General features: G+C 44.6%; 1 protein-coding gene and 1 pseudogene across 1 annotated transcript; both read right to left on the minus strand.

Annotated features, from left to right (window-relative positions):
* Positions 1–85: 85 nt before the first annotated feature.
* Positions 86–7,885, minus strand: LOC136535236 (nuclear pore complex protein NUP133-like). The gene is made up of 8 exons (XM_066527540.1): positions 7,578–7,885; positions 7,278–7,402; positions 5,410–7,185; positions 4,055–4,770; positions 2,816–2,974; positions 2,332–2,650; positions 1,858–1,925; positions 86–1,201 (listed from the first exon to the last, which is right to left on the minus strand). Exons 1-8 carry the CDS (start codon positions 7,754–7,756, stop codon positions 662–664), a joined length of 3,882 nt encoding a protein of 1,293 aa, XP_066383637.1. The 5' UTR covers positions 7,757–7,885; the 3' UTR covers positions 86–661.
* A 2,429-nt stretch (positions 7,886–10,314) lies between these two features.
* LOC136540367 (cytochrome P450 CYP94D108-like) lies at positions 10,315–18,880 on the minus strand (annotated as a pseudogene).
* Positions 18,881–19,211: the final 331 nt, after the last annotated feature.

A 19,211-nucleotide genomic window follows, 5' to 3' on the forward strand; every position in this document is an offset into this window, starting at 1 on the left:
CCGGACGCGGGGAAGGCAAAGCTTCTGCAGTGCAGCCCGTGTGCCGATGTTGGGCTGTTGGCTGCATAGTTGGGCCAAATTTTTAGAGCCCGTGATAAACCCAATAAGCTGATTCATTCTTTTTTTTGGGGGGGGGGTGACTAATAAGCTGATTCCTTCAGTATTCTACCGCTTTCCGCTTCACCTTCGTCCATCCAGGCCGTCCACTATCATCAGACAATTGTCTTTATGCTTCTGCTAAAAAAACAATTGTCTTTATGCTTTTTTAGATTGAGATAGATTTACAACAGCATGATATCTAAACCACACGTCCACTGTCCAACAATGCTATCTAAACCACACGTCCACACTGTCCCAACATTTTAGTAACTTTTCATGCTGACGTACATAATTTGATCAACACAGAAGGTATTCCTCTCCAGAAAACCAGAAAAGAAAAGGCACCCTGTTTAGAAGTCACAGCTCATGCTAAAAACTGGCGTGAACTGATAATATTGGGCTACGGAGTCATGTTTCTGTGAAAACGCAGAGCAGAAACAACCAAAACTACATATCCCGCGTTGCCAAGACGATTTTTACGATGATGAAACTACCCGATGGCAATTACAATGAAATGACTGCGATGTTGTGGCAGTCTATCATAAAAATCTAAAACTATTATTTATGAGTCCATCTCCACAGGTTCTGTGGCTGTAAAAGCTAGTTCTTTGCCCATAATCACTGCAGTCATCATCAATTTACCAGCATCTGGAAAATCCTTGTGCTGCATCAGCACTTCTTCAACTGACAAGCATTTGCTCTCCAAACCTCTCAGATGTACATCCTCTTTCTTCACAGGCAGCACATCCTCAAAGGTGCCGTCATACACCACAGCATCCGGGCTGTAACACAACCTGGAAGCTTTGAAGAGGACAGTTGCTTGAAGAGATTCTTCGATGACTTCGTCACTCCAACCTTCTAACGTGGAGGCCTCTGAAAGCTTTACCCAATCATCCTGGTCAGTTGCATTCATCCAGCATGCCTCTAGAAGGCCTCTGTTGGAGCTTCGGAACGATGAGCTTGTCAAAGCAAATACTTCAAAAGCTTTAAGGGAGAGCTCTCGGTCTCTCCTCAAGCACATCTCAATCAGTTCTGACGGACCAAGCAATGTGTTTGTATATTTGACTTGTGCATATTCTGGATCATGCTGAACAATTTCTTCCTGTACAGAAAAGAAAGGGCTACTATTAATCTGGTCTGCTGACCATCCCTACTCCACTCAGAAAAAGACAATGATACCATGATTTAAAAAGCGAGTTTTGAGGAATAGCCCACCCACACCACGTTAAGACCTCAGGAATTAATAACCCCAGGCTGATACAAGACGGTTACATGCTAATTCCCAGCCTAATCCCATTCACTTTTCATACTCTCTTCATTTTTCTTTCAAACATCCAACAACTTTCAATCAATCTAATTGCCTCCGGACTCCAAAACAACCAAAAATAGTTCAAAGTAACAGGCTCACAGGGAGCTACAAGCCTACAATGCTGTGCTGGTACCCAGTGGGAATACAGTAGGGTTTTCCATTTTCTTGTATAACTTGGATTTGAATACCCAAAGTACATAAGATAGAGCTTGCATTCAAACCACATAATTTATGTAGTTTCAATTCTGAAAGCAATTAATTAAGATACATTCATGGTAACATGCATCTATGTCGTGAGACGAAACAGATGTTGATCTATTGCTGAGTAGATTCTAGGCTCCCAGGATGCAAGGCGATAACATTTTACTATGAAATTTAAAAACGGATACCATGGCTACTTGACTAAAGAATAGAGAGTAACAAAACAAGTTATGCGTACGACAATTCACCTGCAGTTTTAGAATCCGCATGTCTGCTTCTATCCGTGGAACCTTCACTTCATAACCAATATCCTTACCTATTTGTCGATGGAAAATATATCAGGAATGCGTTATCAAGAGGGAGAAAATCTATGTTCACTTCTCTAAACTCTAAAGTTTAACATTTCTTATTCTGCAGAAACTTCAGTAGAATCAGGCAGGTTTTCTTGAAAACACAATAAGATCCCAAGTAAGAAGCCACATGAGACTAAAAGGGTTTGCGTAGACGTAATCCAAATTCTCATTGCTAAGCATGAGAAATAACTAATAACCAAGACAATCGCACAAATTCCATATACAAATTTTGCAACTGATAAAATAGCATTTTCATTATGTAAGGGAATTCTATTTTGTGTAATGCCATAAATGTATGCAGAATATGAGAAGTTCCTGATGAATTGTTTCAGTGCAGAGTATACCACGAAAGTAGGCAGAAACACCTACCTGCTGTTGCAGCAATTTTAGAGAGATAAAGAAGACGTCTTCTTTCAACAAAGGATAGTGGCTTTCTGCTGGTTGTGAAGCTAGCATCTCCATCAGGACTACCACGCAGAGCATAGGTATGAAGGGTCTCAGAAGCAGATGAGAACTGGTTTAAGCATATCTCATGAAGCCACAGCAGATCACTCCACTCTTTCAGAAAGCTTGCAAGCTCTTCCTGGAATTCTTCACCTAGCCTTAACAGCTTAGAGTAGTCTCCTCTGTTGACTAACTCTTTAAAAACAAAGAAACTGAAACCCCCATGAGGCCCTACACTATCATGCTGCAACAAGATGAACATTTTAAGTTAGAACCATGTCTCAGTAGAAGGTAGAAAGTGAATGACCAATACATTTGATGCTAAACTAACGAACCAAATTGAACATGTTATTCCCTACAGTAGAATAGGGGATTGGTAACAAATTTCAGACATGCTCGTGATTTATACCATTAGGCTGCGGAGGAGACCTGAATCATCTAGATCATAGCAAATCTGCCACAGTGTCTGGTACCCTTCATGTCGTTTGGCTGTTGCTAAAATAGGAGAAATAACCTTTCTAAATATAGAATGTTTCAGATCCAGATTGTCCGTACCATCTTTTGACTCCTGATATATTAGGAAAAGATATTAGTTGTTATGTATGAAGCTCAAGAAATTCTACAGCTGCCAAAGAGGTAGACACTACACCAACCCAGCACACAAACATGTAAGCGAAATTGGAGATCATCCAAATACACCTTTGCCACACTTCTTTATCATTCCAGTAGAAACCATTTTCTTTTTTACCACTAAATATCAAGCTATCCCCTCCGGTTTGCAAATACTTGAGGTTTTGTATAAGATTTGAGTCAACTTTTAGAACTATTACAAATAATAACTTTTAAGGTATTTCGTTTAGAACTTGAAGGTCATTGTCTTCAAAAGTACTTAAAAGCGTAAATTTATTAGGATGTTCATTTATTTCCTAATGGAAAATAGTGGCCAAAGCTATGTTTTGGGGACCATGGCTTTGTACAAAACATCAAGCATATGCAAACTGGAGGGAATAAAGGCAAACAACCTTACATTCATGGCAGATCACTGTACCATACTCGTATGTGTTATCACCAGAAATTGTTATGACTAAAAAACAGATACCAAATAATAGACTGAATGACTACTGTAGAAATCAAACGACAATCGGAGAACTAGTTGAGCCTAAATCATCCAAATGCAATACCATGGATCCAATATGAAATATGGCTACCTGAATACCAAAATGGCGCCTGATTTACTATTACAGATATGTGAATCAAGTTAGAATTTTGAAGGCTATTCCAGTACAACAGTGCATTATCAATTAGATAAGCTATGCTCATATTAAATAAGTACAATATCAATATTATCCAAGTGAACGACAGACAAGTACTCCCTCCGTTCCAAATTATAAGTCGCTTTGACTTTTTTGGTACATAAAATTTGTTATGTATCTAGATATATATTATATCTAGATGCATAGCAAAATGGATGTACCAGAAAAGTCAAAGCGACTTATAATTTGGAATGGAGGGAGTACTAATCAGACCCAAAAAAAACATAAGATAACCGAATAAGCAAATAAATGGATAACATCCATTGCAAACGTTAAACATCTTAACGCAGTAATGATGGTTCTTAGGAAAATAACGATGTTCAGCTAAACCAAACCTGGTATTTGACCTCCACTATTTGTTTAGCAAGGTTGTAGAGGGATCTGAGAAGTTCATCTCTTCGTTCACAATATTCTTGGACTAGCACACCATGTTCTTGCCCACGTTCAAATTGGGCAGTTAAAAGGCCTATATATGCCTCCAGTAGAATATCTGTGAGTCCTTCCAGCTGAGACCATAGACTAGATTTCATTGACATGTCTGCAGCTCCTGATTCTCCCAAAAGCTCCATAATCAAGGATGCTAAACTCCAGATTCCAGACCGTACAACAGGTTGGCTGTTCCATGTTATCAGTCCTTCAGGAGATGGATACCATTCCTTGTGATCCTTCCTGTAGTGTGATGCTGCCTGAACTAAGGTGATACAAGCATTTGCTAACTCAAGTGCACGTTGCATCTGAACAGAAGGGTGTTCTTCTCTACTAATGATGTATTGAAGCTCATGGGGTAAACAATAAAATAGATCCTCTATATCAGAAACCCTACTGTAGAACACTTCAGCATTATCACGATCCATTAAGAGAACCGTGTTTCTTCGAGCTTTCTCACCAACCAACTGAATAAGGCTCCAAAGGGCACCAGTACCTTGGGTTTTCGACTGAGGTGATAAACGAGTGCTTGAGCGTTGCTGGATAAGAGCGTTTTGTAATTCCCTAAGGTGCGCCATTCCAGAGAGCTTTTCACCATGCTCCATGACAGTTAGCATTGCTACTCCTACAGAATGATCAAATTGCTTCGTTTGTCAACTAGAACTATATTAAAATAATCCAGTAACGATCAAACTCAAAGAACAGAATCAAGCTTCTGTGTGTATGGCCGTATTGTCACCATAGTCCTACTCCTTTCCATTCCAAATTATAAGACCTTTTGGCTTTTCTAGATACATAGTTTTTGTTATGCACTTAGATATACGTCTAGATACATAATAAAAACAATGTATCTAGAAAAGCCAAAACATCTTATAATTTGGAAAGGAGGGAGTACATACTATTATCATTTCATCACTATGTTCAGGAAAGCAAAACTGTGGTATCTTATGAAAAATGATTAATAATCAGATATATGAAGACCATGTAACACAGCATAATAGTAAGACTACAAAAGGCTAGTTAGAACACTCCTATTAGGTAGAGTACATGATAAAATCCATCAGTTGTTGACAATAATGTTCACATGGATGTCATGGGGAAGAAGAAGAACAGCTCTCAAATGTACTTGACTTTTACGATCAATTAGATGTATTTGAATTGTGTTATTTACATTAGAATCGTGCTTCTATACTTAAACCTACAAACAAATAACACTGTTTAATGAAGATAATAAACCAAAATGATGGTAAGAGTGAATCCATACTTTGCTTTGAAGCGAGTTCTTCATGGCACTTTGACAAGACAAGAAACTGAAGGAATTTCTCATGTTTTTGCTGCTTCTCAACAAGGGATGAAACAATTGTTGAGGCAAGAAATTCAGCTTCTCTGGTTGTTGTCCAGTGTTTAGCTAATGTGTTTACAATGGATTTGCTCGTCCGAACAAATATGTTCATCTCACCCTCTCTCTCAAATGCTCCTGCTGCTCTAAGCTTTTGAAGTGCCTCATTAACTGCACTGGACATTATAAAATCATGAAATAACCGATTCAGTAGCATTTCAGACTCTTCATCAACCACAGACTGCTGAGCTATGCCAGTTAATGCAGGCCTTTGCCTCTCTCCAGCACTCCAAGCCTCAGAGCTAACTCTCCTGGGAACAACACTAGCACTAAAGCCCTGACCTCTTCTTTTCTCCTCAGCAATTGTTTCATTACAACTACCCTTTCGTGACAAGCTGCGTTCTGGCGGTTCAACCCCACCAACTAATACAGCTTTTTCAGGAATTGCCCAGACTCCTGCCTTTTCTGTTAGAACAACCCAAGCACCTTCATCTCTGTCCTCAGCTGATGGGATAATGGAAGCATCTAGGACCTTTCCAGCATCCCAAGGCAGATCAAACTGATAAAGTCGGGTGGAACCTCTCCAATACATGGCCACTGTTGCTGTTCCATCACCTGACAGGATGATAACAGAACCAGAAGGCTTACCACCAGTTTTTAGCCTCATGGAGAACAAGAACTCATCATCCTCAACCCTAGCCTTAGGAATTATCACCTGAGAGGGAGCTTTTTTCTCCAAAAACCTTTCAACTTTAGCTACATTATCTTCAGACGAAAACTTCTGGTTAGGTTTGTACAGCATTGTCAAAAGAGAATACTGAGTGTAGTTTGACCCACTAACCCTATCTTTGCATAATGTAGCAACAAGAATACTAAATTCCTTCCCATGCTCATCTATCTGCATGTCCAAAAGCCATATATTTTTCTGCCCAGCTATATCTTTCTTAATGCCCACATCTCCGTCAGTACCAACAATTCCGTGAGACCCTAATTTTTGTACATTGATGTCATGCAAGAATGAGATACTCCAACATTGCACCTCATTGTTTGTCAATAAAAAGAACTTCCGGTCGGAACCCTCAGATGAGACATTACTTGGTAACCAAACCAAGGACCTTCCACCATTACTTTTCTGAGAATGATCGGCACCACCATCTCCTAATGTATCTGCATGAACTTTTCTTTGACGAATTCCTTCCGGTGAACACTGGAACAGCCACAAAGCACCTGCAGGCTCAGAAGCTATTGCAATGCACTCATGAATACATCCTGGAACTGCAGCCGCAATAAGCGAATTAAACCTCAAACAATCAGATGCAGCATCACATGCAGACACCTCACCATAACCTGATGAACTAAGAACTAGGCTCCTATTAAATTCAGCATAGATATCAGGCCAATAAGCAACAGCTTGTGTTCTTTTGTTGCAGAGGATCACACCAGTTGAACTTTTTCTATGCAACATCTCTCCACTGTTCCTTGTTGATGCACCACTATTATGCCATCTCATTATACAAACTGTCCACTGAATACCGAGGAGGGGTTTCACGTCACTGTATCTGATAAGAGAAGATGGAATGTCAAGTACAATACAGTCTTTTGCAACAGAAGCCAAGTAACTCCATATAAAAAGCTCATTTCCACATATCATCCACGCAAGAGATGTTTCTTTATCAATGCCACCAGCAAGCATGTTCTTGCCTACAAGAGTTGCGCAACAGGTATGTATGGCTCAGTACAAGCAAACTATTAGCATGTAAAATAGTGCACACGCAGTGAGTGGAAACAGTTACCAGAGAAATTCTTCTGTAGCAGGCTGGCTTGGGCATTCCGAACAACTTGGGGAAACTCTGCTACGTGCACTGGTTGGATCTGGTCCGAATCACCAGTCCTGTCAGTTCGCTTCGACGTCGAAATCCTGGAAATTCGCAACAAATAGAACGATCAGAGTTCCTACGCCTCAACTAAACGTGCTACCCTAGCGGAAATCCAAAATGAAGAAAGCAGATGTGCCCGCGCAGCACTCGCTTCCGGGGTCCTCAATTAGATACGGCCATATGACAAAAGCAAATCAGCTGAGAAGAAAGGGATACCTAGCGAGGAGGGAGGAGGAGTTCCATGGGGCCGGGGTGCCGGTGGCGGGGCGGTCGGGCACGGCGAATCCGCGAGGCGACGGGGAATGGGCGGGAGCAGCAGGAGGAGGTGAAGGGGATTCCTCCTCCCTGTCCCTGCGGTTGAGGAGGTGTGGCCTCCTGATTGCCGGAGAGAACATCTTCGGCGGCGCGGTGGCTAGGCGGCTAGGACCTCGCCTTCTCCGACCAGCCGGCTTCTGGCTCTCGGCGCCCTCTCCGGTGGCCGGTGGGCTAGGGTTTTACTAGAGTTTGGCTTGTTTCTTTTCTGTTTTTGCGCTTTGCCCCCTGCTTCTAGGAGGGACACAAAAACGGGGAGATCGGTTTGAATTTTTGTGAAGGCAATAACCTCATGGGCAAACCTGACTTTTTTTTTTTTTGCGCTAAATCTCCTGAGAACTACTCCCTCCCTGTCTAGACGGTGCTGCACCTTTTTTTTCAGAAAATTTAGGGCACATGTACGTGGGCATGCGTTGACAAATGTTTGCAAGAAACAAATGTTGTTGACAAACATTTAAGCACGAGTAGATATTAAAAACTCTATAACACATACTCCTAATTAAGACACATCCCTCAAGACAGATTAAGGATGCTGGCAAAAGACACATGTACTCATCTACTTTCCTTCCCTGGAGGATATCGCTTGATTTTAGCCGTTATCACTTACATGCGCCTATGATTAGTTCCTATATTAACCTATGATTAGTTCCTATATTAAAAGACAATGTTCCATGTCTGTGTGTAATGTTATTTATTTTGGGATAAATTTTAAACCTTAATTAGAAAGTTATTAATTTTGAGATGGAAGGAGTAATTGAACTATCTGCTCTATGGTATCCTAAATATAATACCATAGAGCTACATAGTCTCACATGTAAGGATGGCAACAGGTATATACCCGTCGGGTATCGCCGGAACGTTCTCTTCCCCGCTACGGAGAATTCATCCCGTCCCCATCCCCATTAACTGTCTCGGGTATAGATTCTTGCCCATCCCCGTACCCGTCGGGTATCGGTTGGGTAACAGATACCCGACGGGTACTGCATACCCGATAAACAAGGACACTTGGGGTCGCAGCTTTGCAATCGGAGACGTTTCTTCTTCACCCGGGTATAAGTGTCGGAGTCTCGGAGATGCCGAGGAGAAGGAGCGAGGTTGCGAGGAGGACGAGCAAAGGTGGCAGAGAGACCGAACTGAGGAAGCGAGGGGCACGAGCGCTCGTGAGACAGGCATGCTTGTGCTGCTGGCGGAGATGGTGGGGAAAAATTGAACGAGGGTTCCTAGAACACACAAACTATATATATGACTGTTCAGATTTGGACCAAAATATCTATGTTGAGCTCCTTTGAGCCTAATACTCGCATGACAGCTCAAATAGTCGGGTTCCCCAACGGGTAACGGGGACGGGTAAACAGGGAACGTTTCCATACCCGCTATACCCGTCGGGTATGGATTCTTGCCCATTTAGATACCCGCGGATAAAGATATGATCCCATCCCCGTCCCCTAATGGATCAAATATCCGTCGGGAATTGAGTATCGGGTCCCCGTTGCCATCTTTACTCACATGTATTAGGTTGACATGAGAAATGCCCAAAGATGATCCATGGGCGATCGTCAGATAGTGCTAAATAAGTCAGCTCGGACAGAAACGCCGGCTTATCATAGTGAATAGAGGGGGCATACATGTTCGCGCAAGTGAGGATGCTCCCGTCTGCCAGGAGTGAGAGGGTAGCGACTTTGAGTTGAGGAGCATAAGCTAAACGTGGATGGAGCCCAAGCTATGATCAGACCTCTCACCTCTGAAGCACCATGGGCATGAAGCGCGATGTGGTCAGCGAGACGATGGAAAGAAGGAGCGAAGCTTTGTAATTGAGGGAGAGCCGGAGAGGTGAGTATAGTTTCCAGCAGCCCAACGAGATTGGCTTATACAATTAATAAGTTTAAATAGGGCATCATCACATTTTTCCTCCTGGCCGAGGCCACGAACAGGAAACATCTCTTAACTCTGACTCAAGTACGTCAGTCTTTCTTGGGTGGCACAAAGAAGATAAAGAAAGAGACACTAGAAAGAAGAAGTTTCTCAACTTCACTTACATAAATATTGATTGTTATTCGTTGGGCATTTGTTCTTAGGGCTTTTATTGAGTGTTTACCTGTGCGATCATCTATATTGCAAATCGTCATACAGGTTTGGTTTTGAGATATAAAACTATTCATAGCATGGGTACAATTTAGATGAAAATCAGTTCCTGAATATTTATATAGTCCAGAGTACTTATAACATGTTGATATAGCCAGCTATTATCTAATATAATTTTTCTTTCGTCGAAAAAAAGACTCAACTACAAGAGAACGTGTGCACACTAATAGTATAATTAAGCCCGTAACACTTTCAATCAAAAGAAAAGAAAAAAAAAACTTTTACTTGGAAGCATGGCCAGTATGATGGAGATTCCAAAATGCAACACGGTACGATAATGAACAATCAACGTAACATTGCCCCGTTGGTTTGAGTGAGTTCGGTTTATAAGTCATGGCTGAAAGTACTGTTGACTGGTTTGGTGTGAGAGAAAAATATTATTTGTTGGCTGATAAGTCATAGTTTATAAGCCAAATACAACCAAACGAACAGACTGATTGTCTGGTGTAGGAGCTGATGGAGTTGTAATAATAGCTTGTAAGTTCGCAACAGCAGCTCGTCAGTCTCGTCTCAGCTTCATGGTCACGGGGAGCCCGTCCGCCATCCGCAGCGTTAGCGACGCAACCTGCCAGGGCCGGTACGCGCCGTCCACCGCGACGTCGAGCTCCTTCAGCACGCACGCCACGATGGACTTCATCCGGATGTACGCCATCTCCTTGCCCAGGCACAGCCTGGGCCACGCGTGGAACGACACGAACCGGAACGTCCCGTCAACAGGGTTGAGCCACCGCTCCGGCCGGTACTCCCGTGCGTCGTCGCCCCAGACTGATTCCATCAGCCCCATCCCGTATGAATTGTACGCCACGAACCACCCTGCCCGCACGGCTGTGCCGTCGGGCAGGACGTCGTCCGTCTCCGCCCGCAGCGAGTTCACTGGCACCGGCGGGTACAGCCGCATCGACTCCGTGATGGCCGCGTGCACGTAGGGCGTGATCGGTTGCCCCGCTCACGCCGTCCGAAAGGCCATCCGTATCATTCGGTGTATTGCGGTCGTGTTTGATTTCTCTGCTCGCACCTTTCATCTGCATTCTTTCGTTCATCTACCCTCCTCTATCCCGCACGCCTCCGTTTTCTCATTTTTCACTCCCCTCTCCATACAGGACGGCTATTCATGCATGGTGCAGAGACCCATGTGTCAGACACCCAGAACTTTGATACATGCATGCAACCAAATACGATCCCATCTTGTACTAAACCAACAACAAAGACAACCAAACACGACCACTTGTACGAGCTCAATCCGGCTTCTTTGGTATTGCACAACCTAACCATCCTGACTCAAGACTTGCTCTGCAACCGATCACACCCATAGTGCATCTCGCGGAGCTCGTCCAGGTCGAAACCGATGACGTTATCGACGTCGCCCTGTGCCCGCCGGGCGCTCACAGCAGCGACCTCGTCGTGGATGCAGCGCTGCACGTCCGGCCACGAGGACAGCAGCCAGAAGAACCAGGTGAGCGTCGAGGACGTGGTCTCGCGCCCCGCCAGTAGGAAGCTGATCACCACGTCGCGGAGGGGCACCTTGGACTCGGAGTAGGTCTCGTCCTGGCTCGCCATGAACCGCGACAGGAGGTCGTGCTTGTCAAAACAGGCTCTCAGCATCTCCTCCCGGCGCGACTGGATTATGCGATCGGCGAAGTCGTGCACCATCGCGATGGACTCCCGCAGCCGCTTCTGAGAACCAACGTTTAGCGCTTTCTTGTGTTAGATTGATCTCCTAACCAATAAGCCCAACGGCTTATTGGACCTTAGTCACGCGTCCTGATCGGGGGCGCCCAACCCTACATGGTTGGTGGGCCCCCGTCGCACTGCGCTATATAAAGAGGTGGAGGCCGGCGGCTCAAAGCACGAGGTTCGCCGTGAGCCGCAAACCCACCGACAAACCCTAGACCGATCTAAAGGGCGCGCAGCCAGCGACGGGAAGCTCCGCTGACCCTCGTCCTCGTCACTGCTACGCCCCGTCTGCACTGCATCGACGTCCGTGCAACATCTACTCCACCCGTCGCTGCCCGTGTGCTGCCTTCATCACCGAACCAGCGATGGCCAGCACAACCGCGACTTCATCTGAAGGCTCAGGTTCATCACCAGCATCTCTCTACCCTATCTCCCTCTCGGTATAGTGTTCTAGGTCTAAATGTGCATGTGCTTCATGGATCCAAGTGTTCATCCGTCTAGATCTACCCTAGTCGATCCATAGAATATCAACAATGGTACCAGAGCCTTTTTTCTAGCGGTAGATCTAGATCGGGGAAAGAAAGAAATCGAACCCTAATCCTCAATCGGGTACGGGAAAAGTGAGAACAGATTGAGACATGGTCTCGACATCCAAACCCTAACCCTAACCAAGGAAGGGGACTGACTGAGAAACAAAAGAACCGCGCCGGGATCCGGCGACCGCTCGGTGACTGACTGAGAAAAAGAAATAAATCGATTTCAAATCGGGGGGAAGAAGAAAACAGTTTCGTCCCCAATCCTAATCCCTAACCCTAATCGGGAAATCGTGCAAAATCCGAATCAAAGAAACCGAAAAAGGATGAAAAGGATCCCGATCTTGGATCGGATCAGAAAGAACCCTAACCCTAGAAATGAAACCCTAACCCTAGATCGGGTTTTGGGGAAGGAAAAGAATGAAGAGGGGAACCTACCCGGTCCTCCCGACACCGCCGTCGCGTGGAAAGCTACCACCATGCGGGCGGTGATCACCGCCGCCATGGTTGGCGAGCGGACAGAGGCCCGGCTCGGCCGTGGCTCAGGACAGCGGTCCAAAGCCGCTCGACGGCGGCGCGCTCTGCCATGGGCGAGCGCGCGCACCGGCGAGGGGCTTGGCACCGGTGTCGTCCTCCCTTCTTCTCCGGTGACGAGGTGGCCGCACGCTCCCTTCGTCTTCGCTACCGTCGCCGTGGGAGAGGAGAGGAGAAAGACAAATGGTCTAGGGTTTTCGGGGGGGGCGGGCCGGCCGGGCTTTTGATGCCCCGAGCTGTGCGCTCCACCGCTCGATCTGGATCAACGGCCACCAGCGCATCGGGCCAGATTCAGCCCAGGCGTGAAAGGGCGCAAGGCCAAAATCCCGGCCCAGGCCCAGGTTGCGGCCTAGGCGCGGGGGAGCGCTGGCGCACGCGGCTGGGCCGCGGGTAGCTGGGCCGGTCGCGCTGCTATGGGCCGAAATTGCCGAACAGTGAAATTGAATTCTTTTTTTTATTTTCCAGAAACTGTTCATTCATATTTGATGAATTTCAATTGGAAGTTGATGCAAATCTTTGTGCAATTTTTGTCCAACGACAATTTTGTTAAGAGAACAGTGCAATATTTAAGAGTTTCTAGAAAAATAATTATGGGCATATTTAAATGTTTCCGCTGCGTATTTAAAGTAATTATGGACTTTTAATTAAATTCGAACCAACGGGAGAATTTAATTTTAAGAGCCAAGAGATAAATATGAGTTGATTATGATATTGTTATTTTCTGACCAACGTTGTTAATAGCAATATTATAATTTTAATGATTATGCATTATTTCTATTTCTGTCCAACGGTGATGTAGATTTAATGTATAAAATAATTGTATGTTTTAATTTTGACCAACGTTAAACTAAGGCATGCAATTATTGTTGTTATTTCTGTTCTCACACTATTTGAATTGTGTTTTCAGGAGGATACAACTTGATGAGTTGTATCAAAGAGCTCCCCACTCTAAAAGATGATAACTATATTGAGTGGAAGAAAAAGATAGACCTGGTTTTATCCTCGCTAAGGTGGACTGGGTTGTCACCACATCGTGTCCCAAAGAACCTGAGGCACCGGTGAGGGAGACAGATGAGACTGATGCTGCATGGCAGAACAGAGAGCGGGATTTTACTCCCGTAAAGATATCCTATGACCTTGAGCATAGGAAATGGGTCACTGCCAATAAGAAGTGTTTGACAGTGATAAAGAACACGATTGAACCTGCTATTGTGGGCTCAATTCCAGACTATGACACGGTCACAGAGTACCTAGATAGAATAAAGAGTCAGTTCACTGGCTCTTCAAAGACATATGCAACCCAGCTGATCAAGCAGCTGGTTACAGAAAGGTACTCTGCTGGCGGCAGTGGCATTAGAGAGCATATACTGAGAATGAGCAATCTGGCATCTAAGCTCAAACAATGGATTTGGCACTCAAGGATGAGTTTTTTATTCATTTGATTTTTGCTTCTTTGTCCAAAGAATTTGACACATTTGTTGTTAATTACAACATACAGCCTGAAAAATGGGATTTAGAAAAGCTCATAGCCATGTGTGTGCAGGAGGAGGAAAGAATAAAAGTTTCACAAGGTGGTTCTATCAACTACCTAAAAGATAAGAAAAAGAACTATAATAACAGCTCTTCCTCCAAATCATCTGGAAAAGGTCCCATGCAACAGTCTCAGAACCAGCAATTCCCAGTGGCTAAAGACCAGTGTCTCCACTGCAAGAAGATGGGACATTATAAAAAGAATTGTCCTGATTTCTTAAAGATGATTATGAAGAATAAAGGTGAGAACATTATTACGTTCGTAAATGAATCCTTGTATGTAAAGTTTTCAAAATCTACTTGGTGGATTGATTCAGGTACAACTATTCATGTTGCTAATTCATTACAGGGATTCCGTTCGATGAGAACTTTGCAAAGAAGCGAAAGTTTCATTAACGTCGCAAATGGAGTACAAGCAGATGTTGAGGCCATTGGGGATCTTCCTCTAGAGCTTCCAGATGGCTTTATAATTTTTCTTAGAGATGTTCTTTATGTACCTTCTTTGCAAAGAAACCTGATTAGTGTATCAAAGTTGGACCATGATGGTTATGATTGCCATTTTGGAAATGGCAAATGTCAGATATTGTTTAATAATAAATGTGTTGGCCTTGCCTTCCGACAAGACGAACTTTATTTGTTATCACTTCGTGAAAATATGAATTCCGTATGTGATGTGAATGAAAATGTATCCTCATCGAACAATGGAAACAGAAAACGAAAGAGAGCTCACGATGCGTTGTCGAAATTATGGCACTGTCGTTTAGGCCATATTTCGAGGGGGAGAATAGAAAGACTAGTTAAGAATGATATTCTTCCTCCATTAGAGCTCTCAGAGTTAGAACAATGTAGAGATTGCATAAAAGGAAAGTATGTAAAGAAAATTAAGAAAGATGCCAAACGAAGCGCAGAAATTCTACAGATTATTCACACAGACATATGTGGTCCTTTTCCTGTGAAAAGTGTGGATGGTTATGATTCATTCATAACATTCACAGACGATTACTCTCGGTTTGGCTACATTTATCCAATTAAAGAAAGAACAGAAGCATTGGATAAATTTAAAATATTTAAAGTAGAAGTTGAAAATTAGCATGATTTAAAGATTAAGATAGTCAGGTCTGACCGTGGAGGAGAGTACTACGGTCGGCATACCCCATATGGACAAGTTCCTGGACCTTTTGCAAGGTTCTTACAGGAGAATGGTATAATCGCCTAGTATTCAACATCGGGCGAACCTCAGCAGAATAGAGTAGCTGAAAGGCGTAATCGTACCCTGATGGATATGGTGCGTAGTATGATAAGTTACTCCACTTTACCCACGAGTCTGTGGATGGAGACGTTAAAAACCGCCATTCATATTCTCAATAGAGTACCAAGTAAGTCGGTGCCCAAAACACCGTATGAGTTATGGACAGGAAGAGTACCCTCACTTAACCACTTGCATGTGTGGGGGAGCCCTGCTGAGGCTAAAGTTTTTAACCCAAACATTGGGAAGCTAGATCCCAAAACAGTGAGTTGCCATTTCATTGGCTACCCAGAAAAGTCAAAAGGTTTTCGTTTCTATTGTCCTAACAGACATATAAAGTTTGTGGAAACGAGACACGCTGTCTTCCTAGAGGATGAAATGATTAGGGGGAGCATGGTAGCTCGAGAAATTGACCTTCAAGAGAAGCGGGTGTATGCACCCACTCCGATCATTCATGAGCCATTTTTCTCACTACCTGCTGTTGCTGCACCAACAGTACAAGACACTGTGGTGCCAGCACCTGTTGTTATCCCGCCTGTGGCAACAATGAATGATGATGAGGAACCTGTGCCTCAGGATCCTATAGAACCTATTGCCACACATGAGGGGGAGCAGCAACAGCCTCGGACAGAAAATGTGCCAATTGAGGAGGCCCCTAGAAGGTCTCAAAGAGTTAGAAAATCAGCTATTCCTGCTGATTATGAAGTGTACAACACTGAAGAATTTCAAATGGAGGATGATCCTACCTCATTTGAAGAAGCCATGAAAAGTGATCATTCGTCAAAGTGGCTTGAGGCCATGGAAGATGAGATGAGATCAATGAATGCAAATAAAGTTTGGGATTTGGAGATAATTCCTAAAGGAGCCAAAACAGTAGGCTATAAATGGGTCTACAAAATAAAACTTGACTTTCAAGGGAATATAGAGAGATATAAAGCTCGACTTGTGGCAAAAGGCTTTACACAAAGAGAAAGGATTGATTATAATGAGACCTTTTCTCCAGTCTCATATAAGGATTCCTTCAGAATCATAATGGCATTAGTGGCACATTACGATTTGGAATTACATCAGATGGATGTAAAGACGGCATTTCTCAACGGAGACTTAGAGGAAAATGTTTACATGGTACAACCGAAAGGTTTTGTCATGAAAGGAAAAGAACATTTGGGATGCCGCCTAAAGAAATCTATTTATGGATTAAAACAAGCTTCAAGACAGTGGTACTTGAAGTTTGATCAGACAATAAAGAATTTTGGGTTTAAAGATAATGTTGAGGACAATTGTGTCTACGCAAAGTTTAAGAATGGGAAGTTTATCTTCCTTGTCCTGTATGTGGATGATATCTTACTTGCTAGTAGTGATGTCAGTCTACTACTAGAGACAAAGAAGTTTTTGTCCTCAAAATTTGATATGAAAGATCTTGGTGAAGCTTCGTTCGTTCTAGGGATCGAGATTCACCGAGATAGAAGTAAAGGGGTATTAGGACTGTCACAAAAGGCATATATAGAAAAAGTCTTAAAAAATTCAGTATGCACAAATGTAGTCCCTCACCTGCTCCTATAGTCAAGGACGACAGATATGGGGATTTTCAATGCCCCAGGAACTAATATGAGATCGATCAAATGAAAGTGGTTCCATATGCTTCAGCTGTCGGAAGCTTGCAATATGCTCAAGTGTGTACGCGCCCTGACTTGGCATTTGTTATCGGGTTACTTGGCAGATTCTAGAGCAATCCTGGAATAGAACACTAGAAATTGGTAAAGAAAGTCTTGCGTTATTTACAAGGAACGAAAGGCCTCATGATGACGTATAGAAGATCTGATTCACTCCATATAGTGGGATATTTAGATTCTGATTATGCGGGAGATAATAGAAAATCCACGTCTGGATATGTGTTTACTCTCGCAGGGGGAGCTATTTCATGGAAAAGCTCAAAGCAAACCGTCACTATATCATCCACAATGTATGCCGAGTTTGTAGCATGTTATGAGGCAACGGGGCAGGTGAATTGGCTAAAGAAGTTCATACCCGGTTTGAAGGTGGTTGACGACATCAATAGACCACTGAAGTTATACTGCGATAATAATCCAGCAGTACAGTATGCTCACAAAAATAGGTCAAGTGGTGCTGCCAAACATATTGACATAAAGTATTATGTTGTGAAGGATAAAGTCCGGGATCAAATGATAAGTTTTGAGCATATAAGTACCAAAAAGATGCTCGCGGATCCGCTTACAAAAGGCTTACCACCCAACGTGTTCAGAGAACATATAGCCGGCATGGGTTTAAGGGAAAGCCTATGATTCCTGAACTATAAAGGGCCCAAAAGTTAAAGTAACTATTTCAGATTAGAGACGTGCATTGTAGCTGTTAAATCTATCGGCGATTGACCGTGACGATGAGACATGCTCTATGCATCATCTGTGAAGAAATGAGTAAGGATAAAAGGATTGAAGTTTTAAAGTTTAAAGATGAAAGTAATAGTGAGATCAAGGGGGAAAATGTTAGACTGATCTCCTAACCAATAAGCCCAATGACTTATTGGGCCTTGGTCACGCGCCCTGATCGGGGGCGCCCAACCCTACATGGTTGGTGGGCCCCCGTCGCACTGCGCTATATAAAGAGGTGGGGGCCAGCGGCTCAAAGCACAAGGTTCGCTGTGAGCCGCAAATCCACCGACAAACCCTAGACCGATCTAAGAGGGCGCGCAGCCAGCGACGGGAAGCTCCGCTGACCCTCGCCCTCGTCACTGCTACGCCCCGTCTGCACTGCATCAACGTCCGTGCAACCTCTACTCCACCCGTCGCTGCCCGTGTGCTGCCTCCATCACCGAACCAGCGATGACCAGCACAACCGCGACTTCATCTAAAGGCTCAGGTTCATCACCAGCATCTCTCTACCCTATCTCCCTCTCGGTGTAGTGTTCTAGGTCTAAATGTGCATGTGCTTCACGGATCCAAGTGTTCATCCGTCTAGATCTACCCTAGTCGATCCATAGAATATCAACATCTTGATCTTCCAAAACCCCGGGACCACGTACCGGAACCGGCCGATGCTGAGATTCGCAGCGTCATGGAACGCATCGGCGAAGGTGCAGTCCACCGTGTCGTCGCCATTGTCCATGAGCTGGCGTGGGTCGTGGTCGAAGGCGACGCGACAGATATTGTCGAACGCGAACCGCTCGAGCGCGTCCTGAAGATCGAGGGGGCGTCGGACACCGCGGCGTGCTGCAGCAGCGGGAGGAAGCGGCCGTGTAGCTCGGCGTGCACGCAGCGCGCCATAAAGGCATGGAGCGAGCGCGTGGTGAACTCGTCGTGGTTGGCAATCTTCTGCTGCGCGCGCCAAGCCTCTCCGTCGGCGGTGAAGATGCCCCGGCTGAGGAAGTCGTGCAGCAGTGACGAGAACCAGGGCCCCTTGGGGTAGTTGTCGAAGCTGGTGCGCAGGACGTGCTCCACGTTCGCAGGGCTCGCCGTGATCACGCCCCGCACGCCGCCCGGCCGGTGTAGCATGAATGTGCACATGGTCTAGCGCTCGAGTGCCTCGGTCATCCAATCCAGCACTCGGTGTCGGTTAGCCAAGAACTGTGGGAGGTGCCCGGTCAACGGGTATGGCTCTAGCCCCGGCGGGTACGTTGGCGCTGCCTTGTTGATGATGCTTCGAGCTCTCCACGCATGAAGAACCAGGACTGCGCTGGCGACAAACAGCAGCAGCAGCCAGAAACCAGTCATGAGGAGTTGAGGACTCTGGGTCTTTGACGCGGAGCTGATTAGCGGGGGGCCCGGTGTGAGTTCTATTACTACTTACTACTTGGTACCTACTGTACTGTGCTAAAGATACAAGGGCTCTTGTATAGTTTTCAGAATCTTCATTTTGGTCCTC

The sequence above is a fragment of the Miscanthus floridulus genome, chromosome 2 (assembly GCF_019320115.1).
Source record: "Miscanthus floridulus cultivar M001 chromosome 2, ASM1932011v1, whole genome shotgun sequence".
Classification (NCBI taxonomy): domain Eukaryota; kingdom Viridiplantae; phylum Streptophyta; class Magnoliopsida; order Poales; family Poaceae; genus Miscanthus; species Miscanthus floridulus.

Bases quoted from the DNA above. Each gene is read 5' to 3' on its own strand.
- LOC136535236 (XM_066527540.1), bottom strand. From the start codon at position 7,756: ATGTTCTCTCCGGCAATCAGGAGGCCACACCTCCTCAACCGCAGGGAC. The intron at 2,975-4,054 runs GTTTGGTTTAGC...CTAATATATCAG, and splicing joins TAGTGGAGGTCAAATACCAG to GAGTCAAAAGATGGTACGGA. The intron at 2,651-2,815 runs GTATAAATCACG...ATCTTGTTGCAG, and splicing joins GTCTCCTCCGCAGCCTAATG to CATGATAGTGTAGGGCCTCA.